The 23,479-nt window shown below is 67.3% G+C and overlaps 4 protein-coding genes across 4 annotated transcripts in view; 2 read left to right on the plus strand and 2 right to left on the minus strand.

The window, feature by feature from the left end:
• LOC113940160 (beta-enolase) overlaps nucleotides 1–3,520 on the plus strand; it is a 9,099-nt gene extending 5,579 nt beyond the window's left edge. The window contains exons 3-11 of the mRNA XM_027631259.1: nucleotides 313–376; nucleotides 463–532; nucleotides 610–743; nucleotides 1,156–1,378; nucleotides 1,820–2,017; nucleotides 2,284–2,485; nucleotides 2,893–3,001; nucleotides 3,072–3,130; nucleotides 3,369–3,520. Of these exons, the coding sequence (XP_027487060.1) occupies nucleotides 502–532; nucleotides 610–743; nucleotides 1,156–1,378; nucleotides 1,820–2,017; nucleotides 2,284–2,485; nucleotides 2,893–3,001; nucleotides 3,072–3,130; nucleotides 3,369–3,438 (1,026 nt within the window). The 5' untranslated portion in view covers nucleotides 313–376; nucleotides 463–501 and the 3' untranslated portion in view covers nucleotides 3,439–3,520. The remainder of the gene's footprint in view (nucleotides 1–312; nucleotides 377–462; nucleotides 533–609; nucleotides 744–1,155; nucleotides 1,379–1,819; nucleotides 2,018–2,283; nucleotides 2,486–2,892; nucleotides 3,002–3,071; nucleotides 3,131–3,368) is intronic.
• On the minus strand, nucleotides 3,500–5,781 carry SPAG7 (sperm associated antigen 7). Its single transcript, XM_027631260.1, has 8 exons — nucleotides 5,691–5,781; nucleotides 5,242–5,309; nucleotides 5,070–5,158; nucleotides 4,616–4,700; nucleotides 4,346–4,435; nucleotides 3,946–4,102; nucleotides 3,653–3,761; nucleotides 3,500–3,509 (listed from the first exon to the last, which is right to left on the minus strand). The coding sequence occupies exons 1-8, from the start codon at nucleotides 5,779–5,781 to the stop codon at nucleotides 3,500–3,502; spliced, it is 699 nt and encodes a 232-aa protein (XP_027487061.1).
• A 236-nt stretch (nucleotides 5,782–6,017) lies between these two features.
• On the minus strand, nucleotides 6,018–15,171 carry CAMTA2 (calmodulin binding transcription activator 2). Its single transcript, XM_027631261.1, is given in 24 exon segments — nucleotides 6,018–6,370; nucleotides 6,556–6,630; nucleotides 6,863–7,005; nucleotides 7,493–7,564; nucleotides 7,654–7,858; nucleotides 8,339–8,565; nucleotides 8,667–8,836; nucleotides 9,145–9,379; nucleotides 9,505–9,583; nucleotides 9,761–9,951; nucleotides 10,417–10,541; nucleotides 10,714–10,851; nucleotides 10,924–11,047; nucleotides 11,134–11,457; nucleotides 11,460–11,540; nucleotides 11,542–11,861; nucleotides 12,376–12,516; nucleotides 12,883–13,066; nucleotides 13,145–13,216; nucleotides 13,690–13,825; nucleotides 13,951–14,018; nucleotides 14,369–14,469; nucleotides 14,549–14,638; nucleotides 15,131–15,171. Coding segments are annotated over 23 exon segments (3,306 nt in total). The 5' UTR covers nucleotides 14,580–14,638; nucleotides 15,131–15,171; the 3' UTR covers nucleotides 6,018–6,306.
• A 326-nt stretch (nucleotides 15,172–15,497) lies between these two features.
• Nucleotides 15,498–23,430, plus strand: KIF1C (kinesin family member 1C; the record flags this gene model as incomplete). Its single annotated transcript, XM_027631262.1, has 22 exons — nucleotides 15,498–15,545; nucleotides 17,096–17,219; nucleotides 17,478–17,554; nucleotides 17,624–17,803; nucleotides 17,888–17,953; nucleotides 18,293–18,471; nucleotides 18,566–18,677; nucleotides 19,043–19,120; nucleotides 19,209–19,274; nucleotides 19,405–19,480; nucleotides 19,561–19,639; nucleotides 19,724–19,845; nucleotides 20,037–20,149; nucleotides 20,260–20,339; nucleotides 20,623–20,698; nucleotides 20,812–20,891; nucleotides 20,997–21,091; nucleotides 21,349–21,432; nucleotides 21,683–21,845; nucleotides 21,926–21,983; nucleotides 22,358–22,990; nucleotides 23,350–23,430. Coding segments are annotated over exons 1-22 (2,655 nt in total), but the record flags the coding sequence as incomplete, so codon positions are not given.
• Between the last annotated feature and the right edge of the window lie 49 nt (nucleotides 23,431–23,479).

A 23,479-nucleotide genomic window follows, 5' to 3' on the forward strand; every position in this document is an offset into this window, starting at 1 on the left:
CCCCCCCAGTGGTCCAACTGGACCCCCCAAGATTCTACAACACCCCCGAGAGCCATCTGGGTCCTTCAAGAGCTGCCAGGACTCAAATGGGTCCCCCAAGACCCAATCAATGGACTCCCCCCAATGACCCAACAACCCCCCAAGACCCAACGGCATCCTCTAAACCTCCCCCAAGACCCATCTCAGTGCCCCGAAGACACAACAACCCCCCCCCAATCCGTCCCCCGTCAGTCCCTCCCAACCTCCCACCCTCATGTGTTTGGTGGGAGGGGGTGACCCCAAGGTCAGAGGTCACACCCCCTGCCCCGACCCCCCAGGGGTGCTGAAGGCCGTGGATCACATCAACAAGACCCTGGGCCCAGCTCTGGTGGAGAAGGTGCGTGTGGGGGAGGAGAGGGGCAGGGGAGGATTGGGGGGCACTTGTGGGGCAGGTGGGAGGCTGACACCTCCCCCATGCCCCAGAAACTCAGTGTGGTGGAGCAGGAGAAGATCGACAAGCTCATGATTGAGATGGACGGCACCGAGAACAAATGTGAGCTCCCCTCACCCCCCCACCTTCCCCTGGACCCTGGGACCCCTCAAACTGAGCCCCTCCTTCCCGTCCCTCAGCTAAATTCGGGGCCAATGCCATCCTGGGGGTCTCACTGGCCGTCTGCAAGGCCGGGGCAGCTGAGAAGGGGATCCCCCTGTACCAGCACATCGCCAACCTGGCTGGCAACACTGAGCTCATCCTGCCCGTGCCGGTACCCTGGAGCACCCCAGAGGAGCAGGAGGGACTGGGGACACAGTGGGGGATTTATAGGGGCACAAATGGGTCTTGGGGAGGGATTGGTGGATGTCTGAGGAGGACTTTGGGGCATCTCACCAAGGTTTTGGGGGCGTGTTGGTTGGGTTTGGTGGGACCTGGTTGTGTTTGTGGATATTGTTTGATTTATTGGTTCTTGGGGGGGTCTTTGAGTCTTTGGGGAGGGTCTTTGAGTACGGGGGGGACCTGGTTGGGTCTTGGGGGAGTTGAGTCTTTTGGGGTTCATGGGGTCTTTGGGCAGACATTGGAACTTTGGGGGACCTGGTTGAGTTTTTAAGGGGGTTGTCAAGCCCTTAGGGCAAAGTTGAGTCTTGGGGGGCTCTTTGGACTCATTGGGCCCCCCCGGCCAGGCCTTCAACGTGATCAATGGGGGCTCTCACGCGGGGAACAAGCTGGCCATGCAGGAGTTCATGGTGCTGCCGGTGGGCGCCGCAACGTTCCGCGAGGCCGTGCGCATCGGCGCCGAGGTCTATCACAGCCTCAAGGCCGTCATCAAGGCCAAGTACGGCAAAGACGCCACCAACGTGGGCGACGAGGGCGGCTTTGCCCCAAACATCCTGGAGAACAATGAAGGTGGGGGCCCCCGGAACACCTGGCTGCCTCCCAGAGGGCCTGGGTGCTCCCCTACCCCATGGGTTGGGGGCTTGGAGCTATTTATAGATCCTCCCTCCCACCCCTGGGGTTGGGTTTCGGGGTCACATCCTGAATTAGTGGTAACTGGAGAAAGGTCATGGGGCAGTGGGGGAGGGGCAGGAAAGGGCAGGGGGGGCCCTGGGTCCATCTGGCTTGGGGGGGAGGGGCCCTGAGGGGGACATGGGGTCCAAGTCCCCTCGGTCAAGGGTCAGCATTGAGAATCTCCATGGATGGATTTTGGAGACCCTGGGGGGGGGATTTGAGCCCAGACCCCTGTGTCTGTCCCCCCTGGGGTGCAGGTTGGGGGGTAATTGGGGGTTTGGGGGGGGGTTGGGTCTCTCCCCCCACCTTGTGGCCGGTGCTGAGTTGGGGTCCCTCCAGCTCTGGAGCTGCTGAAAGCGGCCATTGGCCAGGCTGGGTACCCAGACAAGGTGGTCATCGGGATGGATGTGGCGGCCTCTGAGTTCTGCCGGGAGGGCAAGTATGACCTGGACTTCAAGTCACCCCCAGACCCCAAGCGCCTCATCACTGGGGAGCAGCTGGGGCAGCTCTACAAGAACTTCATCAAGGACTACCCCGGTGAGCACTGGCATGAAACTGGGAGGGCACTGGCAAGCACAGGGAGACACTGGGAGGGACTGGGGGGACACCGAGAGGGACTGGGAGGCACTGAGAAGGGACTGGGAGGACACTAGGAGGGAGTGGAAGGCACTGGGAATGCAGGTGGGGACTCTGATGGCTCATACAGGGCTGTGCCTGGGGCCACAGCATAGTCGCTGTCCCTTTCCCAACCACCAGAGGTGACTGGACCATACTGGTGCAGACTGGTGGCTGTTTCCCTGCAGTGGTGTCAATCGAGGACCCCTTTGACCAGGACGACTGGGAGGGCTGGAAGAGCTTCCTGACACAGGTGGACATCCAGGTGGTAGGCGATGACCTGACAGTGACCAACCCCAAGCGCATCGCGCGGGCGGCCGAGGTGAAGGCGTGTAACTGCCTCCTGCTCAAGGTCAACCAGATCGGCTCCGTCACCGAGTCCATCCAGGCGTGAGTCCCCCTGAGAATCCTTGTGCAAATCCCCGTGTAACACCTCTGTCACTGAGTCCATCCAGGTGTTAAACCCCCTGTGAACCCTTGTGCAAATCCCTGTGTAACATCCCCATCCCTGAGTCAATCCAGATGTGAGTCCTCCTGTGGATCCTTGTGCAAATCCCTGCCACCGAGCCTATCCAGGTGTGAGTCCTTGTGTGACCCTCCTCTGTGCAACACCCCCGTCACAAAGTCCATCCAGGTGTGAATCCCCGTGCAAATCCCTGTAGAAATCCCCGTGCAAACCCCCTCACTGTACCCACCCAGGTGCGAGTCCTTGTGCAAAGCCTTTCTGTGCAGCCCCTTGAGCTCCCTGTGCACGACCCCCGTGCGAGCTCAGGTCCCCTCTCGTGTCCCCTTCCCAGGTGCAAACTGGCCCAGAGCCACGGCTGGGGGGTGATGGTGAGTCACCGCTCGGGCGAGACCGAGGACACCTTCATCGCTGACCTCGTGGTGGGGCTGTGCACGGGCCAGGTAAGTCCCCTCGTCTCCCGTCACCCTCCGTGTCCCCCAGCACCCCTCAATGTCCCCTCTGTCTCCCCAGATCAAGACGGGAGCTCCCTGTCGCTCCGAGCGCTTGGCCAAATACAACCAGCTGATGAGGTGAGGCAGCCCCAAATCTCTGTCTCCCCATCCTTGTCCCCAAATGCTCATCCCCCCACTCTGTGTCCTCACATGCCCCATAGGGAGCTGGGGGGAGGCCCCGGGGGGAATTGGGGGGTCCCCAAGCCCATCCCCATGTACCCTGCCCAGGGTGTCCTTGTCCCTGTGTGTCCCCCATGTCCCACCCGTGACCTCTGGGTCACCCCCTTTGACCCCATGTCCCCCCACTGACCCCCAGGATCGAGGAGGCACTGGGGGACAAGGCCAAGTTTGCGGGGCGCAAGTTCAGGAACCCCAAAGCCAAGTAGGAGGGGGAGGAGCAACAAACCCAGCCTGACCCCCCTCCCAGGGGTCGCTCCCCCAACTCCCTCAATAAACTCTGAAGCACCATGAGCCCCCAGCCCATTGTTTGTTTGGTTTGGGGGAGGGGGGAACACAAACACCCCCCCCCCCCCCCCCCCCCCCCCCCAGGGGGGTGGCCCCCCCCCCCCCCAACCCCCCCACCCAGCCGCCCCCCCGGGCCCCCCCCCAGCCCCCCCCTCATCCTCCGCCTGCCGCAGCCGCTTCTTGGCCCGGATCTCGTTCATGGCCTCCTCGATGGAGCGTGTGTCCCGCTTGTTGGCCACTGGCACTGGGGGGGCAAGGGAAGGTCAGAGGGACCCCGGTGAGTCTTGGGGGGCTCAGGATCCCCACAGACCCCCACAGGGAGCCCAAGTTTTTGGGAGCCACCCAAGAGCTCCCCCAGGTGTCCAGGACACCCCCACTCCTTCCTTGGTGTTGTGGCCCCCCAGGACCCCCCCAGGCCCCCCACTCACCACACCCATAGGCCTTGTTGGCCTCCATGGTGCGGGCGGCGGCTTTGGCGGCGTCGGAGCCAATCAGGTGCCGGTATTTGTCCTTGTAGTCGTTTGGGGGCCCGGGGAGGGCAGCGCCGCGCTCAAGCTCCGCCTCCTCCTGCTGCGCCGCCAACTCCTGAGGGAGGGGCATCAGCACAGAGCCCTGCCCATGGCCCCACCCCCTTTTACAACAAACCCCACCCACTCAGGGCAAAGGGAGGGGCCCTGGGTGGGGCCTAAGCCCAAGGCACCCACATAGGCCACACCCCCGGTGTCAGCTCAAACCACACCCCTGCGGCCAAGACCAGCCTCACCCCTGGCCTCTTAAGCCCTGCCCCATGTCACTAAGCCCCGCCTGTGTGCTCTAAGCCCCGCCTACCCGGAGGCGGCGTCGCTCCTCAGCCAGGGCCGGGTCCCACTCCTCCCCTCGCCGATACGCGTCCAGCTCCTCGTCCGATGGTGCGAACTCCTGGGGACACCCACAGTGTCACCCCCTGTGCCCCCTCCTCCCACCTCCCCTCGTGTTCCTGGGGACACCTGAGATGTCACCCTGTGTCCCCCCCTCTCCTGCTTCCCTCCATGTCCCCCCTGTTCCCAGAACTCCTGGGGACACTGACAGGTGTCCCCCCCTGTCCCTCCCTGTCCCCACCTTTTTGAACACCATGACATAACGACTGTCCTCGTCGTCCCCGAAAGAGAAGGACGTCAGCCCGGCCACCTCGGCCACGTCGTGCCTGGAGAACACAGGACATGTCCCCAGCTGTCCCTCCCTTCCCCTTGAGGGTTCCCAACTGCCCCAGGATGGAGCTGCCACCCGGAGCTGGTTCTGTCCTGCCCCCACATCCCCACTGTCCACCAGCATTCCCAGTATTGCCCTGCAGTGCCCCCCCCCCCCCCCCCCCCCCCCCCCGTATCCCCCCCAAGTGGCCCCCCCCCTCCTATGTCCCCAGGGTCCCCAGTACCCCCTCAGTGTCCCCAGTGTTCTCCCCGTGTACAAAGTACCACCCTATTGCCCCTTCAGTGTCCAAAGCAGCCCCCACTGCCCTCCTTGTGCCACCAGTGCCCCACCCACTGCCCTCCCAGTGCCACCAGTGCCTCCTCACAGGATGCTCCTCTCGATCTTGTTCATGGGCTGGAAGCGGCGCCGGGGCTCCCCACTGGCCTGGATGAATTGGGACACCTCCTGCTCCATCTGGGAAGGACACGGGTGGTCGGGGAGGGCCCAGGCATTGGGGGGGCACTCAGGTGCCCACAGAGGCTGAGGGGGGAACTCACCCTCTTCCTGAACTCGACTTTCTGGCGCTTCTCCTGCTCCTGCAGCTTCTTCACGCGAGCGGCTTGTTCTGGGGGAGCACGGAGTGGGGGTCAGGACGCCCGGGATTCCACAAGACCCCCCCAGGACCCCCCGGGGGCGGCTCTCGATGGGCCTGGGGGCGGGATCTGGGCAGGGGCGGGGCCGAGGGCGGGGCCAGCACCACAGCAGTGTCCGGCTAAAGGGCGTGGCCTGGTGGGCGCCCCAGCCAATCAGTGGAGCGAGGGAGCGGAGCCATCCCCGGGGGGGCGTGGCCACGCGGGAGCGCGGATGTCGTTGGGGGGTGAGGGCGAAGGGCCGGGACGCGCCGCCCTCTTCTCCCCCCCCCCCGCCACCTCCCGCCGCAGCCGCCGCTTCCCGCCCCGCCCGCTCGGTCCTCCCGGTGCCTCCGCGCCCCCCCGGCACCACTGACCCCGCGCCCGACGCCGCGTCTCGCCGTCGGCTGCCGCGGGCGGCCGCTCCATGGAGCTCAGGATGGAGCCCAGCAGATCCAGCTCCGCCATCTTGCGACGGGGCGGCGGGCCACGCCCCCGGCGTGCTGCGTCACCGCGGGGGACGTAGCCTCGGGGAAGGGCGAGGCGTTCTCGTGAGGGGCGGGGAGTGGGCGGGGCCTTGTTGGAAGGGGCGTGGCCTGCCTTTAAAAGGGCACCGGCGGGGCCCCCGCATCGCCCCCCGCCCGTGTCCTCCCCTGCCCCCCCCGGCCCGTGGCCCGTGGCCCCCCCGCACACACACACACGCATCAGGTCTTTTTTTCCCGCTTCCTCGGTTTTTAATGGAACTTTGTACAAACAGCCCACACGGGGCTGGGGGGGAGGGGGAGTGGGGCATGCGGGGCAGGGACAGGGGCATGTGGGGAGGGGCGTGGGATGGCTCTGCCCCCCCCTTCCCCTCCCCACGGGCCCCCTGGGAGACCCGGACACACGGCAAAGCCTGGGGGGGGGCCAGGGAGGGGAGCCCCCCTGTTGCCTGGGTCCCCTGTGGCGGGGGGGGGGTGGAGCCCCCCCGTGCCTGGGTCCCCCGTGGGGGGGTCACGAGGCCAGGCCCCGCGTCTGTAAACTGTCCACCTCCTTGTTCTGCTTCAGCTCCTCCATCCTGGGGAAGGGAACACGAGTTGGGGGGGAGTCAGGCTCTGCTGAGGGTCTCCCCCACAGCGTCACCTGTCCCCAAGCTCTCCAGAGTGTCACCTGTCTCCACCCACACCCGTGTGACACCCCTCAGCCCCATGTCCTCCCACTCCATGTCCCTGTGTCCCCCCATGTCCCCCCATGTTCCCGCACCGGTGGCGGCAGCGCCGCAGGAACCTCATGATCTTCCGGGCCGCCTGGTCCTGCTTGAGGGTGAGGAAGGTGCTCCTGGGGAAAAAGGGAGAGGAGGGTGAGGACCCCTCTGTCCCCAGTGCCTGGTGCCCCCAGACGCCAACACCCCAGTCCCCGGTGCCCCCAGTGTCCCCAGTCCCTCCAGTTCCCCCAGACCCCTCCCAACTCCCCCCGATCCTCCAGTCCCGCCCAGACCTCTCCATTGCTCCCTGGTCTCCCTTTAACCCAGTTCCCCCATTCCCCCAATCCCCCCCCCGAGCCTCCCCACCGGTGCTGCCGGAGGCTGCGGAAGCGCTGCTGGATGAGCACGGCCGCGCGCCGGCGCCGCTGGAACCGCTTCTGCTCCGCGTAGCTCCGGAACTTGCTCTGGATCAGGATGGCGGCCTGCGTCATCCGCTGGAACAGGGCAAACTGGGGGGGACACGGGACAGCCCTCAGCACCCACAGGGCACCCCGGGGTCACAGCACCCTGAACAGGGACCCCAATGTCACCTCAATGTCACAGCACCCCAGTCAGGGACCTGTGTCATCCTGGTGTCACAGCACCCCAGACAGATCTCAATGTCACAGCACCCCCAAACAGGGACCCCAGTGTCACCCCGCTGTCACAGGGCCCCCAGACAAGGACCCTAATGTCCAGGTGCTCTCCCAACATCCAGGCACCCCCCCCCAAGGTCCCCCCAACACCATACACCCCTCAAGGCTGAGGGGACCCAGGTGTCTGGAGCCCCCCAAGATGGTCCCCCAAATCGGGGGCCCCCACTCCAACCCTGTTACCTTCAGAGCAATCCAGGTCAGCTTGTGGGGCAGAGAGAGAGGGTTAGGGGGGCTCTGGGGGACCCAGGCAGTGCCCAGGGGGGCCCATGGGGGTTTTGGGGTCCCCCCCACACCTCGGTACCTGCTTGTACTTGCGGTAGCAGCGCTGGATGACGGCGGCCGCCAGCTCCTGCTGCTCCTTCAGCCTCCGGCCCTGGGGGCCAAAAGGGGGGTCAGCGTGGCCAGGGGGAGTGGCTGGGAGGGGCCTGGGGGCTCTGGGGTGTCGGGGGGGGGGTTACACACCCGGTACTTGCGGAAGGCGCCCTGGACGAGGCGCGCGGCCTCGTAGAGCTCGTGCTGCTCCTGGTCGCTGAGGGTGAGCAGGGCCACGGCCCCCCCCTCGCCCCGAGCCCCCCCCGAGGCGTTCAGGAACTCAGCCCAGCCCACAGCCGACGGGGGGGGCGGCCTCTCAGGGACCCCTGGGGACCCCCGCGGGGCAGCCTCTGCCCTGGGGGGGACACAGGACACAGGGGGGTCAGGGGGAAGGCCTGGCACCCTCTCATGGGGGGGGGCAGAGGATGTGAGAGACACCCCCCCACCCAGGGAGATATCTGTTGTCACAGAGCATGGGGAACCTCCCCATGAGAATATTTTGGTGTCCCAGGACCCAGGAGATATCCCCCCCAATTGGGGTGTTGCAAGATGTGGGAGACCCCCCCCCACCATGGGGACACTGGGATGTCACAGGATGTAAGGGACCCCCCCCCCATGAGGACATTGGGGTGTCCAAAGACCCAGGGGACCCTCCCAATGGAATACTGGGGTGTCCCAGGCCATGAGAGGTCCCTCCCAGAGCATCCCAGGGTACTGCTGGATGTGGGTGACCCCCCCACTGATACTGGGGTGCTCCAGGACGCAGAAGACCCCCCCTCGTGGGGATATCAGGGTGCCACAAGTCCCAGGGACACCTCCCCACCCGTGGGGGTACCTGTGGGGGGGCGCCGGGGGACGATCAACGCTCTCCAGGTACGTGGCGAGCCAGGCCATGGCAGCGCTGAGCCCCCCAGGGGTCCCTGGGGTCCCTGCCGGCCCCCCCGCCGGCCCCCCCGCCGTTCCCAGCGCTCCCAGTGCCCCCGGCGGCCCCCCCGGCGCCTCCTGCTTGATGCGCTCGGGGGTGGCCTCGATGATCTGTCGCGCCAGTGTCACCACCTCGGCCTGGGGGCACAGGGGACAGCGGGACCCCGTGGCACCAGGGGTCCTCAGCTCTGGAGGGGTCCCCAGCCCTGGGTGTCCCCCTCCTTGGGGGTCCTCCTTACCTGCAGGATGTCGGTGGGTGCGGCCAGGGTGTCCTCCGGGGGGCTGGGGGGCACGGCCACCCCCCAGCTCTCGTCCTCGGGGGGGCCGGGGGGGCCGGGGGGCAGCGGGACGGAGCTGGGACCCTCCGAGAGTCCCGACGGGGACGACAGGCTGCTGGCCGTGCTCAGCCCTGGGGACGGGGGGGACATTGGGGGGCTGCAGCCCTGAGAGGACACGCAGGGGCTGGGGAGGGGTTGGGGAGCACTGTGGGGACACCTGGGGACACAAAGGGACTGGGGAGGACAGGGGACAGGGAAGGACAGGAGACACAGGGATGGACATGAAACACAAGAGCAGGGGACAGCGCACACGGAGAGGGGACTTGGGGACATCTGGGGACACGAAGAGGCACGGTGACAGGGGACAGAGAGAGACACAGTAACAGGGAAAAGGGAGGGAACACGATGCCAAGGAGGGGCTGTGGTGCAGGGGCCGTACCTGTGTCAGGGCTGGCTGAGAGCGGGGAGGGGACACGCAGGCCGGGCAGGTGACAGCGCGGGGACACCGGTGACATCTGCAGCTCCTCCAGGCGGGTGACCAGGGCCAGGTGGCCACGGGCACGTGCCAGGGCCAGCGGCAGCCGCCCCAGGGTGTCAGGGACGGCCAGCGCCCGCCGGTCCCAGCGGCACAGCCGCTCTGCCGCCTCCCGGTGCCCCAGGGCACACGCCCACATCTGGGGACGTGGTGGCACCTGTCACCGGCGGCCCCATAACCCCGAGAGGCCCCTTGTCCCGAGGGGCCACCCTCCATACCACCAGCCCTGCCTGAGCCACCACCGTGTCCCCACTGTCTCCTCACCAGTGGGGTGCAGGAGAAATGGTCCACGTTGAGGGGGTCAATCTCCTGCTCCAGCTCCAGGCTGTCGACTGCCAGCGCCCTGCGGGGACAGGAGGGGACACGGATGGGTGTCACCTCCCCTTGGGGACGTGGGTGGGTGTCACCATCTCCTCGGAGACACAGCCTTGGGAGTCACCTCTACCTGGGGACACGGCCTGGGGCGATCCCCATCCCCGTCCCATCCCCGTCCCCAGCCGGCCCAGGCGTCCCCGCTCACCGCCAGCGCCGCAGTGCCTCCACCAGGCCGGCGTAGCCCTGGGCGGCCGCCAAGTGCAGCAGCGTCATCCCGCGGAACGTGGCCCCGTGGGCCAGCGCCGACGGCCCCGGCGACGTCCCCGGCCAGCCCGGCCGCGCCATCATGGCCTCGCAGACGGCCACCACCCGCGCCTCGAAGGACGAGCCCGGCCCCTGCCCCCGAGGGCACACGTCAGGGGACAGCAGGGGACACGGGGAGGGTGGCACAGGGCGTGGGGAAGGGACTCTGGGGACAGCAGGGGCTATGGGGAGCTGGAGGGGATGCCAGGGGACATCGGGGACATCAGGAGGCGCTCAGAGACACCCAGGTCACCTGAGGAGCACAGAGAACATCAAGGGACACCAGGGGATTCCAGCAGATATGGCGGAATGTCAGGGGACACCGAGGTGTGATAGGGGACACTGAGGACATCAGAGGGCATGGGGGGATATCAGAGACATCAGGGGACATCTGAGGACACCAAGGGACATTGGGGGCACCAGGGGACATAGGAGGGTACCAGAGAAATCAAAGGACACTTGGGACACAGAAGAACAGGGGGGACAGCAGGGGACACAAGGGGACCCTAAGGGTCTTCAGGGGCCATGAGGGACCCCAGGTGTTGGGGAGGGGCTCACCTGCTCCGGGGGGGGATCGGACGGGGCCCCCCGCGGGGAGGGGAGGGGCGCGGGGGGGGGCAGGGCCCCCAGCCGTGTCTCCAGCTGCTCCAGGCGCTCCAGGATGGACAGACGGAACTGGGTCTCTGGGGGAGGGGGGGTCAGGGTTGAGGATGGGAACACAGAACCCCCCCTTTAAACTCCCCACACACCCCCCCCAGCCCCAGATGAAGTCACCCCAGCCCCCCCGGCCCCAATCCAGGTGGAATCCAGGTGCCCCCCCCATCCTGGGGGCATCTCTCGGGGGTCCCCACTCACCATCCAGCGCCAGCCAGTCCATCTGTGTCCCGGGGGGGCCCCTCACGGCCCCCCGTGCCCGGTACTCGAAGGGGGCGGCGGCCGTGAGCAGCCGGGGGGGACAGGCCACGCGCAGGGCGGCCACACCGGCCTCGTGGGCTGCGGGGGGACACGGGGGGGTGTCAGCCCCAGGGGGGGCTGCCAGCCAGACCCCCCCTCAGGGACACTCACGGGGGCAGTAGCAGCGCAGGACGCCCGGCTGGACCAGCGCGGCCGGGACCGAGGTGCGGTCGAAGAGGCAGGAGTAGGCGCCGGGGTCCCCCCACGGGCCCGTGATCAGCACCTTCACCCCGCCCTGGGGGGACACGGGGGGGTCACTGGAGGGCCGCTGGGGACACGAGGGGGGTCACCGGGGGGGGGGATACCCCTCGAAGCGCTCACCTCGGGGTAGGACCACTCTGGGGAGAAGTCGGTGATGGCCACGGGGGCGTCGGTGGGGGGGGCCGGGGGGGAAGGAGGAGGGTGGGGCGTGAGGGGCGGCTCGTGGGGGTCAGGGGGGACCCTGTGCGGGTTTGGGGGGACTCCGGCATCCCCCCCCAGCAGCTCGGGGAAGGGCAGGGGGAAGGGGTGCTGTGGGGGGGCCACGTTGAGCTCGCAAGGGGGGTCCTGGAGGGCCACCCCCGGTTTTCCCTCCTCCTCCTCCTCCTCCTCGCCCCCCCCTGGTTTTGGGGGCACCACGGGGGGCGGGGGGGGCGCGCCGGGGGGGGGGCCTCAGCCTCGCAGCCGTAGGTCTGCCCGCGGCGGGGGCTGTTGAGGAAGCAGTCGGGGTCGAAGGCGGCGGGGGGGGGGCGGCGCCGTGGGGCAGGTGCCCTCGGGGGTCACCAGGTGCTGGCTGGGGGTCAGGCCCAGCGGCTGCTCGGGCCCCCCCGGCGCCGCGCCCCCCCCCAGGCTGCTCACCACCAGCAGGGGCAGGGGGAACGCGGGGCCACCACGGGGCCCCTCGGGGGCCGCCACGCCCCCGCCCAGGCCGGGGGAGGGCTGGGTGGTGTCGGGGGAGGAGGGGGCAGGTTTGGGGGCGTCCCCCGGCACGCCCCCCCCCCCGCCCCCCCGCTCCACTTTGGGGGAGATGATGCGGTGCTTGGTGCTGCCGCACTTGTGGCCAGGGGTGCCTGTGGGGGGGAAGGGGGGTTGACGTTAGAGAGGGACAGGGAGGGTTTGGAAGGGGGGATTTCAGGGTCCCAAGGGGAATTCAAGGGGAATTTGGGAGCATCCCAATGGGATTTGGGGGTCCCGAGGGGGGTTCAAGAGGGGAGTGTCCCCAGGGATTCCGGGCAGTCCCAAGGAGGTCCAAGGGAGGGTTTGGGGGGTCCCAAGGTGTTGGGAGGGTCCCAAGGGGGTTCAGGGGGTCCCCAGGAGGGTTAGAGGAGGTCCCAGTGGGTTTGGGGGGTCTCAGGGAGGGTTCTGCATCCCAGGAAGGGTTCAAAAGTTTTCCCCAGGAGTGGTCTGGAGATGTCTCAGGGAGTTTGGGAGTCCCAGTGGGGATCCCCAAGGGTTTGGGGGTCCCACAGGGTTGGAGGTGCCCCAGGGAGTCCCCGTGGGGTCCCAGGGCATTGTGGTGTCCCGGGGACAGTTAGAGGTGCCCAGGGGTGGTGGGGGGTGCCCGGGGGCAGTCGGGGGTCTCACCCAGCCCCCCGGCGCAGAGGCAGGCGTGGGTGCGGGGGGGTGGCCGGGCCTGGTGCCGCTCCAGGACGTGCTGCACCAGCTGCTCCAGGGACAGCCCGGGGGGGCCCCCCCCATTCCCGCAGCCCCACTTCACCCCGTGGACTGCGGGAGAAGGGGAGCAAAATCCCTCAGGAAGGTGGATGTGGGGGGTGTGTCCCCCTACCCAGCACCCCCCCCCAAATAGCCACACCTCCCCTGCCACCCCAACTACATCCTGAGTGAAAGCAGGAGCAAAATCTCTCACGAAAAGAGTTGTGGGGTGTCCTCCCCAGCCCCACCTCACTCTGTGGGCCGAGCGAAAGGTGGAGAACAAGTACACAAAAAAAGAAGTTTTAGGGAGTCCCTCCTCCAGCCCCTCCAAGAAGAGCCAGTTCCCCCCTGCCCCATTCCCACAGCCTCGTTTCACCCCAAGGACCGGGGGTAGAATCCCGCAGGGAAGGTTTCCGGGGTGCCCCCCAGCCCACTCACACATGGGGCGCAGCTGGGCCACCAACTCCTCCTGGGACCACTTGAGCCACTCTCGGGGGTCGGCGGTGGCGGCGCAGATCGGGGGGGTGCAGAGGGGGGGGCTGCAGAGGGGGGGGGCGCAGGGCCGGCCGCACTCCTCCATGGCCGGCACGTTCAGGTAGTGAACCAGGACGATGTCGGGGTTCTGGGGGCGACACGGACGGGTTCGGGGGGGCTGGGGGAGCCTGGGGGCGGTGGGGGGGTCCCTGTGCCCCCCCCTTACCTGCAGCAGCCAGTAGCAGCGGCGGTGGAAGGTGGGCACGATGGAGGAGTGGACGTAGCAGCCGTAGAGGCACTGGGGGGACAGCACAAATTGGGGGATCTTCCCACCCTGACGAGACCCACAGACCAGCCTTTGGATCCCCGCTGGGGAGGCCCTCACATCCCCAAATGACCAAGTAAGGGGCTCAGACCCTCAGCTGCCCGGCTGGGGGAGCCTAACACCTCCAAACTGCCCCCCGGGGGTCCCCATCACCACCAAACCACCAACTGGGGGGTTTCCCAACATCCCTAAACACACAGCTGGGGATCCCGGACACCCTAAACCACCCTCCTGGGGGTCCCCAGCAGCCCAAAACCTTCCCTGGAGAGTACTCAGCACCCCCAGATCCCCCCTTTGGTGCCCTGACACCCTCAAGCCCCCATCCCCAGCCGCTCCCTCCCTGCTCCCCACACCCAAACCAGAGACTGTTTTATGGGGGAGCATTTTTTCAGGGTGCCAGGTGTTTTCAGGGGAGAGGTGTGTTTCGGGCTCCCCCCTCCTCCTACCTCCACCCCCTGCACCTTCAGCTTCATGTGGTCCTCACGTGTCGTCTTCCCATCCTTGCGCTTCTTCCAGCAATACCCGTCCTTGCGGTACTTCACCTTCTTCCGGTTGTACAGGATCACCGACCCATTCTGCGGCCTGGACAGCGGTCAGGTACCCCCGGCACCCCATGGCACCCGCAGCCCCTCCATGGCACCCACAGCCCCTCCATGGCACCCACAGCCCCCAAGGACACCGCCCGGGGCACCCCACGGCCCCCCCACCTGGTTTTGGGGGAGCACGAGAGCCACTCGTCGTGTTTCTCGAAGGTGATGAGGTACGAGGCGATTTCCTGGGGGGAGGAAGGGGGGGCGTGGCCCATTTGTGTCACACGTCACCTCCTGTCCCCCCCACTGTGTCACACTGTTGTTCCACCCCTGCTGTCACACTGTTCTCATCATCCTTGACCCCATTGTCCTGATGTCCCCCTGTCCCCAGCCTACCCGTTCCCTCTGTCCCCTCAGTGTCCCTTCCCTATGCCCCCACATCCCCTCCCATGTCCCCACATCTCATCTATGTCGCCTGTGTCCCTTCCGTGCCCCCTTCCCCTGTCCCCACATCCCCTTCTGTATGTTCTCCGTGTCCCCATGTCCCCCCATGTCCCACCGTGTCCCTCCCATGTCCCCCCCATACCCCTCCCACCTCGTTGGTGTTCCAGCGCAGCTGCTCCTTGGGCAGGACGGGGCATTTGGGCAAACACTCCACCAGCTTCCGGGGCAGGAAAACCTTCAGGTGGCTCCTCTCTGCCAGGGGGAGCGGTGAATGTCCCCCCTGTGTGTGTCCCCGTCCCCTGTGTCCCCCCGTGTGTCCCCTTCCCCTTACCAGAGACCTCGGGGGGGTCCTTGCTGCTCATCTCGGGGGGTGTGCGGGGCCCTCAGGGCTCCCCTTGGGGGGCACAGGAAGGGCTGGGACCTGCAGGGACAGGGGTCACCCCCCCCAAAAACGGGTGATGGGGTGAGGGGACGTGAGGGGGAAATGGGACCAGGACACCATCACCATCCTCGGCACCCCTGCCCCACACCCTGGGGCCCTCAGCCCCCAGCATCCCATCCCATCCCTTGTCCTACAGCACCCCACAACCCCCCCATCCCATCCCATCCCATCCCATCCCATCCCACCCCACATCCCTATCATACAGCACCCCCTATCCCTGCCCCATGACATCCCACATTCCTGCCCCAAATCCCACCACATCCCCACCCCATGACACCCCACATCCCTGCCCTATACCCCCCCCAACCCCAGCCCCCTGGCAGACCCATACGCCCCCCCAGACACCCCGCATCTCCCCCTCAGCCCCACCTCCCGGCTCCCCTCCATCCCCGCCCCACAGCCCCCCCCTCCCCGCCCCACACACCCCCCCCTTCCCGCCCCCCGGCCCCGCCCCGGCCCCCCCGGCCCCACCTGCCGCCTCAGGGCCGCGGCCGCCGCCGCCCTCGCCCCCGCCCCCGCCGCCCGCCGCCATCTTCCCGCCCGCCGGGGGCCAGCGCCGGCAGCGCCGCCGGCGCGTGACGTCAGTGCGCACGGGGGCGGGGCCGCGGGGTGTGGGCGGGGCCGCGCGTCGTTTCTGAGGTTATTAGTTTAATGAGTGGTGCGCGTCTGCCGGAATGTTCGGAATTCTGTCAAAAATATGCTTCTGCTCGAAAACATCGAACATACTGACTCGGACAGAAAATGAGAGAAGAAAAGAAGGAATGAAGAAAAAAGTGTGCGGGGCAAAATGAGGCGAAAAGGGGGGAAAGCATGAGGAAAAATTGAGAAAAGTATGATAAAATCTGAAGGGAAAATGGCAAAAGTGAAGGAGAAAGGGCAGGAAAACGTAAGGGGAAAAGCTGGGAAAAGCGCGAGAAAAAAAGGTGGGAAATTGTGAAACGAAAAACTTGGGAAAATGTGGCGGGAAAATTTGAAAATCTTGAGGGGAAAAGGTGCGAAAAACGTGAGAAGAAAACGCGACAATTACGAACGGCCAAAGGCGGGAAAATCCGCTCCGGGCGTGGCCCCACCTGCCCCACGGTGCCCCTTTAAGAAACTTTACCTTCGTTACCCGTTTAAGTGGGGGCGTGGCCCCGCGCCCCGCCCCTCACGCCAGGCCCCGCCCCCCGGGCCCGGGCGCGGCCGCAGCGCCGGAGCCGCCGCCGAGCCCCGGGCGGGAACGGGACGGGCCCGGGGGCACCGGGAGGGAACGGGACGGGCCCGGGGGCACCGGGAGGGACCGCGGCGGCCCGGGGGTCCCGGCCCGGGGGCATGAGGCACTGCTGGGCAGGTGGGCTGGCGGCCGCGAGGGCGTGGGGGCAGCTTTAGGGTCTCTCAGCTCTCTGGGAACGGGCGTAGGGGGGGTCCCAGGGGTGTAGGGGCAGGTTTAGGGGAGCTACAGGGGGGTTCTGGGGGGTCTCAGAGGCATAGGGGCAGGTTGGGGAGGGCTATAGAGAGGTTCTGGGGGGTCCCAGGGGCGTAAGGGCAGGTTTAGGGAGGCTATAAGGGGGTTCTGAGGGGTCCCAGGGGCATAGGAGCAGGTAGAGGGGGACCCTGGGGGGCTCTCAGGGGTGTAGGAACTGGGTCTAAGGGGCTCCCGGGGGCACAGGGATAAATTTAAGGGGATTATTGGGTGGTTTGTGGGTCTCCTGGGGGGGCAGGTTTAGGAGGTGCCATAGATGTGTAGGGGCTGTTTTACGGGGACAGGCAGGGAGCTTGTGTTTGCTCAGGGGCCTGAGGAGCAGGTTTGGGTGAGCTGTTAGGGGGGCTTGGGGGGGTCTGAGGGGTGTAGGGGCAGGTTTAGGAGGACTATAGAGAGGCTTGACGGGATCTCAGGGGTGTAGGGGCAGTTTAGGGGAGCTGTAGGGGGCTGATCCCAGCACTGGGGTTCCACGGGGTCATGGGGTCACAGCCTTTGACCTCCATGGGGGAGGCTGAGGCCTGAGGGGGGTGGGAGCCCCCCATTTTGGGTGGCTCACTGACGGGCAGGGGCTGTCACGTGCTGTTTACCCTGACCTGGGGTCACCTGGGGACAGGGGGATTGCAGAGGGGCTCCTCATCCCCCTCTTCCTCCCTCTCTCCCCCCAGTCCCAACCTTTGCCCCCAGCCCTGACCTTTGACCCTCCCAAGGTGCTGCCTGCATTTCGAGGGGGCTGGGGAGGAGTTTGGGGGGGGCTCTTTTCCCCCCCCCCCCCCGCCCCCCCCCCGCGTGGCACCGCCCCGGGTTATTTTTAGGGCTCTCCTTGGCCAGGAGTGAGGGAGGGACACGGATCCGGCCCCCCCCCTTCCTCCCGGTGGGTCCGGCCGGGACGTCACTGGTGCGTGGGGGTGGGTGGGGGTCCCCCAGACCTCGTGGGGGGGTTCTGGAGGGAGTGTGACGTCCCTCTGTCGCGACAGGGTGACGCTGTGACGGGCATGGCGGGCGCCTCGGTGAAGGTGGCGGTCAGAGTCCGGCCCTTCAGCGCCCGCGAGAGCAGCCGCCAGGCCAAGTGCGTCATCCAGATGCGAGGAAACACCACGTGTGAGTGGGGGATCGCGTGGGAGGGGGTCCCCAGTGGGAGGGGGGACACCCCCACGGGGCAGGGGGGACCCCCCTCCGGTCCCTGTCCTTGTCCCGTGCTGGCCACTGGCCCGGAGGACCAGCTGCCGCCAGGCTAAAAATAGCAACTGAGAGGGCTGGGGGGGGGTGGTGATGGTGATGGGGGGGTGAGGGGGACACGGGGGGGTGACAGCGATGTCGGGGTGGTCCCCCCAACCTGCTTCCACCTGCCAACCCCAGGCATCACCAACCCCAAGCTCCCTAAAGACGGCACCAAACACTTCACCTTCGACTACTCCTACTGGTCCCACACCTCGGTGAGTGCCAGGAGGGGCGTGGCGGGGCTCGGGGGGTTTTGGGGTGTCCCTAACTCACCCCCCTCGCAGGAGGAGGACCCCAACTTCGCCTCACAGCGCCGGGTGTACCAAGACATCGGGGAGGAGATGCTGGCACACGCCTTCGAGGGCTACAACGTTTGCATCCTGGCCTACGGCCAGACCGGCGCCGGCAAGTCCTACACCATGATGGGGCGGCAGGAGCCCGGGCAGCGTGGCATCATCCCGCAGGTCTGGGGGTCCAGGGGGTCCCCGGGGGGCTCTGGGGGGTACCGGCCCCCCCACACTCCCTGGCTCAGCGCTGCTCACCCACAGCTCTGCGAGGATCTGTTCACCCGCGTCGCACGGGAGGGGTCCCCCGAGCTCTCCTTCTCCGTGGAGGTGAGGGGGCTTTGGGGGTTCAGGAGGGGTCCCCCGAGCTCTCCTTCTCCGTGGAGGTGAGGGGGCTTTGGGGGTTGGAGGGGCTCCCTGGCTTGCAGATGCCCCGTGGGTAATTTGGGGGTTCATCCTGAACCCCCCTGCCTTGCAGACTGCCCCCCCACACACCCCAGCAGTTTGGAGGTTCATCTGCCCCCTACCCTAACATCTTGGGGGCTCAGCTGTCCCTCTGCCCCAACAGTCAGGGGGCTCACCTTCCAACTCACCCTCAGCCTGGGGGTTCCTCCCCTCAACCTTTCAGGGGTTCACCCCCCAACCCTGGCCATGTTGGGACCCCCCCAGGTGAGCTACCTGGAGATCTACTGTGAGCGTGTGCGGGACCTGCTGAACCCCAAGAGCCGGGGGGGGCTGCGGGTGCGGGAGCACCCCCTGCTCGGGCCCTACGTGCAGGACCTGTCCCGCCTCGCCGTCGCCTCCTTCGCCGACATCGCCGACCTCATGGACAGCGGCAACAAGGCCAGGTGGGGGCACGGGGGCACCCCCAGCCCCCCAGACACTGAGGGTTCCCCCAAACCCCACCCGGACACTGAGGGTCCCCCCAAAATCCCTCCCCAGGACGGTGGCGGCCACGAACATGAACGAGACGAGCAGCCGCTCGCACGCCGTGTTCACCATCGTGTTCAGCCAGCGCCGCCGAGACCCGCTCAGCGACCTCACCACGGAGAAGGTCAGGGCTGCCCCAAAATCACCCTGAGACCCCCGGAGTCACCACCCAAAATCCACCCCAGACCCCCCCAAAGTTCCCCTGAGCCACCCCAATCCCCCGAGTTACCCCAAAATCCCTGCTGAATTCCCCCATGTCCCCAAACTCACCATAAAATATCCCCAAATTTCTCTCAAGTCCCCTGCAAATATCCCCAAATTCCCCCCGCATCCCTTCCAGACTCCTCCCAAATCCCACCCAATTCCCTTTGCTCCCTCAAACTACCCCTGCAATCCCCCAATCCCCTGAAACCCCTCAAAATCCCCTCATCCCCACATTTCCCCCCCCCAATCTCCCCCAGACCCCCCCAACCCCCCCTGCCCCCCCAGGTGAGCCGCATCAGCCTGGTGGACCTGGCGGGCAGCGAACGCGCCGATGCCTCGGGGGCCAAGGGCATCCGCCTCAAGGTGAGAGGGGACCCCCAGAACCCCCCAGAAAGAAGGGGTGCCCCTCCCTGCCCGTCCAAGCCTTCCTCCCCCTTCTCCCCCTCCCCAGGAAGGTGCCAACATCAACAAGTCTCTGACCACTCTGGGCAAGGTCATCTCTGCCCTCGCCGAGGCCGTGAGTCTGGGGGGGACAGGGGGTCTCACCCCCCTCCCCACAGCCCGTTGTGTCTCCCCACAACTGCGGGGTCCCCTCATTTTGGGGGGAGCACACATGACTGCCCTTTCCCTCCTCCCCACCCCAACAGACCAGCAAGAAGAAGAAGCCAGATTTCATCCCGTACCGGGACTCGGTGCTGACGTGGCTGCTGAAGGAGAACCTGGGTGGGTTTGTGGGGGCTGGCTGGGGATTGGGGGGTGAGGTTTTTGGGGGTCCCCCGCGCCCACTAAGCCCCTCCCCGCAGGCGGGAACTCGCGCACGGCCATGATCGCGGCGCTGAGCCCGGCCGACATCAACTACGAGGAGACACTGAGCACCCTGCGGTGAGCGAGGGGGGCTTGGGGGGGCACGCGGGGGGGTCCAGGGGTTAGGGGGGTTCCCAGCCCTGATCCTGGCTCCCCCCCCAGCTACGCCGACCGCACCAAGCAGATCCGGTGCCACGCGGTGATCAACGAGGACCCGAACGCGCGGCTGATCCGGGAGCTGCGCGAGGAGGTGACGCGGCTGCGGGAGCTGCTCAGCGCCCAGGGTGAGGGGCTGGGGGGGACTGGGGGGCTATGGGGAGTTTGGGGGGCTGCAGGAGGAGGTGATGAGGGGGTTTGGGGGCAGAGGGGGTTTAGGGGACAGTGTAGAAGGACTTGGGGAGCAGAGCTGTGGTGCAAGGGGGGCATTTGGGGTTTGGGGTGCAGGAGGTAACAGCCAGCCCCGCCGACCCCCCAGGTCTGCCTGACACCGCCCCCCCAGCCCCCCACACCGGGACTGACCCCACCCTCAACGGGGGACCGGAGCCGGAGCCCCCCCTGGGCGCTGCCGAGGCCATGGAGCGGCTGCAGGTGACCCCAAAACACCTCCCAGCCCCTCTCCTGCCCCAGAGGGACCCAGGAGATCCACGTCCCCCTCCCCTAACCTGTGGGGGACCCCCTGAAATCGTTCCCTGTCCCAGGAGACGGAGAAGATCATCGCGGAGCTGAACGAGACGTGGGAGGAGAAGCTGCGGCGGACGGAGGCCCTGAGGCTGGAGCGGTGAGAGGGGGCCCCAAACCCTGCCATTGCTCCCAAAACCCTCCTCAACCCCCCACAGCCCCTCTGAACTTCCTCCTGCCAGCCCCCAAATTCCCTGCAGCACCCCCAGCCCCCCCCCATGGCCCCCTAAAACCTGATCCCTCCACAGGCTTCCCAAACACTTTTTATGTACCCTTGAGCCCCCTCATGGCCCCCCCAGCCCGACACCCACCCCACTGCCCCCTAAACACCCTTGGGCCCCCCAGGCCCCCTTGGGCCCCCCTAAACCCCCTGTGCCCTCCAGGGAGGCGCTGCTGGCTGAGATGGGGGTGGCTCTGCGGGAGGACGGCGGCACCGTTGGCGTCTTCTCCCCTAAAAAGGCAAGTCAGGGGGGCTGGGGGGACCCCCCAAAACCCCACAGCCTCTTCCCCACCAGGGGGGACCCCACTCACCCTGACTTTGGGTTGGTGTTTCTTTTCTGCCCCCCTAAAAGACCCCTCACTTGGTGAACCTCAACGAGGACCCACTGATGTCCGAGTGCCTCCTCTACCACATCAAGGATGGTGTGACCAGGTGAGCAGGGGGCTGGGGCCCCCTCAAACCACTCAGGGCCCTCCTGAATCCCTCAGACCCCCCCCAGGTGCCTCGGGCCCCCCAATTTGCCCTGTGCCTCCCCAGGGTGGGCCAGGTGGACGTGGACATCAAGCTGTCAGGGCCATTCATCCAGGAGCAGCACTGCCTGTTCCGCAGCTGCCCCGACCCCTCGGGGGAAGGTACGGAATTCGGAGGGGGGGCTGCCAGATTTTGGGGTGCCTCCCCTTGCCCTGCCCTCTTCCCGCACCCCCTAATTGCTCTTTCTCCCCCCCCAAACGCTGGCACTGGAGCAGGTCACCGTGGCCCCCCCAGGTACCGCTCCCCCTGTGCCGGCGGGACGGGGGAGGGTTGGGGGGTTGGGGGTGGGATTTGGGGTCCCCCCGCCCCGGCTTAGCAGGGGGGTGACCCACCCTCCCCTCGTTGTTCCTCCCCGAAGTTGTGGTGACGCTGGAGCCGTGTGAGGGGGCTGAGACCTACGTCAACGGGAAGCAGGTGACGGAGCCGGTGGTGCTCAAGTCGGGTAGGGCCCGCCCCAAATCCCTCTTGTCTTCCCCCAAATCTCTCTGTGTTCCCCCAAATCCCTCTGTGTCCCCCAAAATCCACCCCAGATCTCTATGTGTCCCCCAAATTTTTCTTCCAGTTCATTGACATCCCCGAATCCCCCCAAAACTCCCCATGACCCTCCCAAGTCCTTACGTCCCCAGATTTCCCCTAAATCCTCTCTGTTTCCCCCAAATCCTCTCTGTTTCCCCCCCACACCCTGTTCCTAGGCTACCGCCTCATCCTGGGGAAGAACCACGTGTTCCGCTTCACGCACCCGGAGCAGGCGCGGCGGGAGCGGGAACGGGGGGCTCCCCCCGGGCCCCCCCTGGACTGGAACCTGGCACAGCGGGAGCTGCTGGAGCAGCAGGGCATCGACATGCGCCTCCAGAGGTGGGGGCACCCTCGGGGGCACTTGGGAACCCCCCAGGCACAGGCTGGGGGTCTCACCCCGTGTGTTCCCCCCGCCCCAGGCTCCAGGAGCTGGAGAACCAACCCCAGGCGGAGAAGGAGACAGTGGAGCAGCCACAGGTGAGGGGCCCCAGGGGGGAAGCTGGGGCTAATTTGGGAGTTCTGTGGGTACATCTGGGGGTCACCTGTGTCACTTTGGTGTCCTGTGAGCATTCCCGGGTGTCCCACAGGTGTCCCTTGGGTAGCTCCTGGGTGTCACAGGTGTCCCTCAGGTCCTCAGGGTGTAGCTGGGTGTCCCCTGAGTGTCACCACTGTCCCTTGCTTCCCCTCAGTGTCCCCTGGGTGTCCCTTGGGGTGTCCCCCCAGCACTACGACTGCTCCCTGGGTGTCCCTTGGGATGTCCCCCAGCTGCCTGAGCTCTGCCCTGAGTGGCCCCTGCATCCCCCCTGCTGTCCCTCCACGCACCCACCCGCTCCCCCCGTGTCCCCCCGCAGCCCCCCACGGCAGACCCCCGGTGCTACGAGGCCGGCTGGCGCCTGATCTCGTCCCTGCGCGCGGCGCTGCCGGCGCCCGCCGTGCGCTCGGTGCTGCGCCGGGCCGGGCTCCCGCTGACGGCGCCGGGCAAGCGCCGGGAGCCGCTGCGCGTCTACCAGATCCCGCAGCGGCGCCGCGGGGGCTCCTCGGCCCCCACCCCAGCCCCGGCGCCGGCCTCGCCTCAGCCCTCGTGGGTGACCATGGCCGACCTGAAGGCGCAGGCGGTGCGGGAGCTGAGCCTCGAGGTGGCCCTGCGGGAGCCGCGGCCGGCGCGGCGCGAGCTGGAGGCGCTGAGCCTGGCGCGGCTGCGCGAGCTGTGCCGGCGCCACGGCAAGCGCGAGCCCACCGAGCGCGACGGCTGGCGCGCCGTGGCCAGGGACGTGTGGGACGCCGTGGGCGGCGGCGGCGAGGACGAGGAGGGCGGCGGCGGCACCTGCGAGCAGGTGAGCGAGGTGGAGGGGCTGCGGCTGCACCTGGACAGGCTGGCGGGGATCCTGCGCGAGGTGAAGCGGCAGAACAGCGCCAAGGACGAGCAGATCCGCGCCCTGCGCGACCGCGTGGGGCAGATGGAGCGAGTCATCCCGCTGCCGCTGGTGAGGGGCACCCCCCGGGCTGAGCCCTGGCACCCACGGCCTGACCTCGGGCACCCCACGGCACCCCAAAGAGCCTTAGTGTGCCTGACCCACAGCCTGACCCACAGCCTGACCTAGGGCATCCCCCAGCCACCCCTACAGGACCCCAGATCCTGCCTGCCCCACTGCACCCCATGAACCCCTAACGTAGATCCTGCCACACACAGTGACCTGGACCTTCCCTTCCCACCCTGTGGCCCCCCCAGACACATCCCTCCCAGCCCATGCCCCCCTCCCTACCCCACAACCCCCCCAGACCTTCTCCACACCCTCCTTGCCCCCCAGACTCCCCTAACCCCCCTCTCTTTCCCTCCCCACAGGACGATGATGCCGAGGCCGAGCCCCCTGCCCAGGAGCCCCCCCCGGGCGGCCCCCCCCGGCCCGCCCGCCCCCCCCCCCCCCACCGGGCCCCGCCCCCCCCCCGCCCCCCTCGGGGCGCCCCCGCCGGGG

The sequence above is a fragment of the Corapipo altera genome, unplaced genomic scaffold (assembly GCF_003945725.1).
Source record: "Corapipo altera isolate COAL_440 unplaced genomic scaffold, ASM394572v1 286, whole genome shotgun sequence".
In the NCBI taxonomy this organism is placed as follows: Eukaryota; Metazoa; Chordata; class Aves; order Passeriformes; family Pipridae; genus Corapipo; species Corapipo altera.

Bases quoted from the DNA above. Each gene is read 5' to 3' on its own strand.
- SPAG7 (XM_027631260.1), bottom strand. From the start codon at position 5,781: ATGGCGGAGCTGGATCTGCTGGGCTCCATCCTGAGCTCCATGGAGCGG. The intron at 5,159-5,241 runs GTGAGTTCCCCC...TGTCCTTCCCAG, and splicing joins AAGTCGAGTTCAGGAAGAGG to ATGGAGCAGGAGGTGTCCCA. The intron at 3,762-3,945 runs GTGAGTGGGGGG...TTGCCCCCCCAG, and splicing joins CAACAAGGCCTATGGGTGTG to TGCCAGTGGCCAACAAGCGG.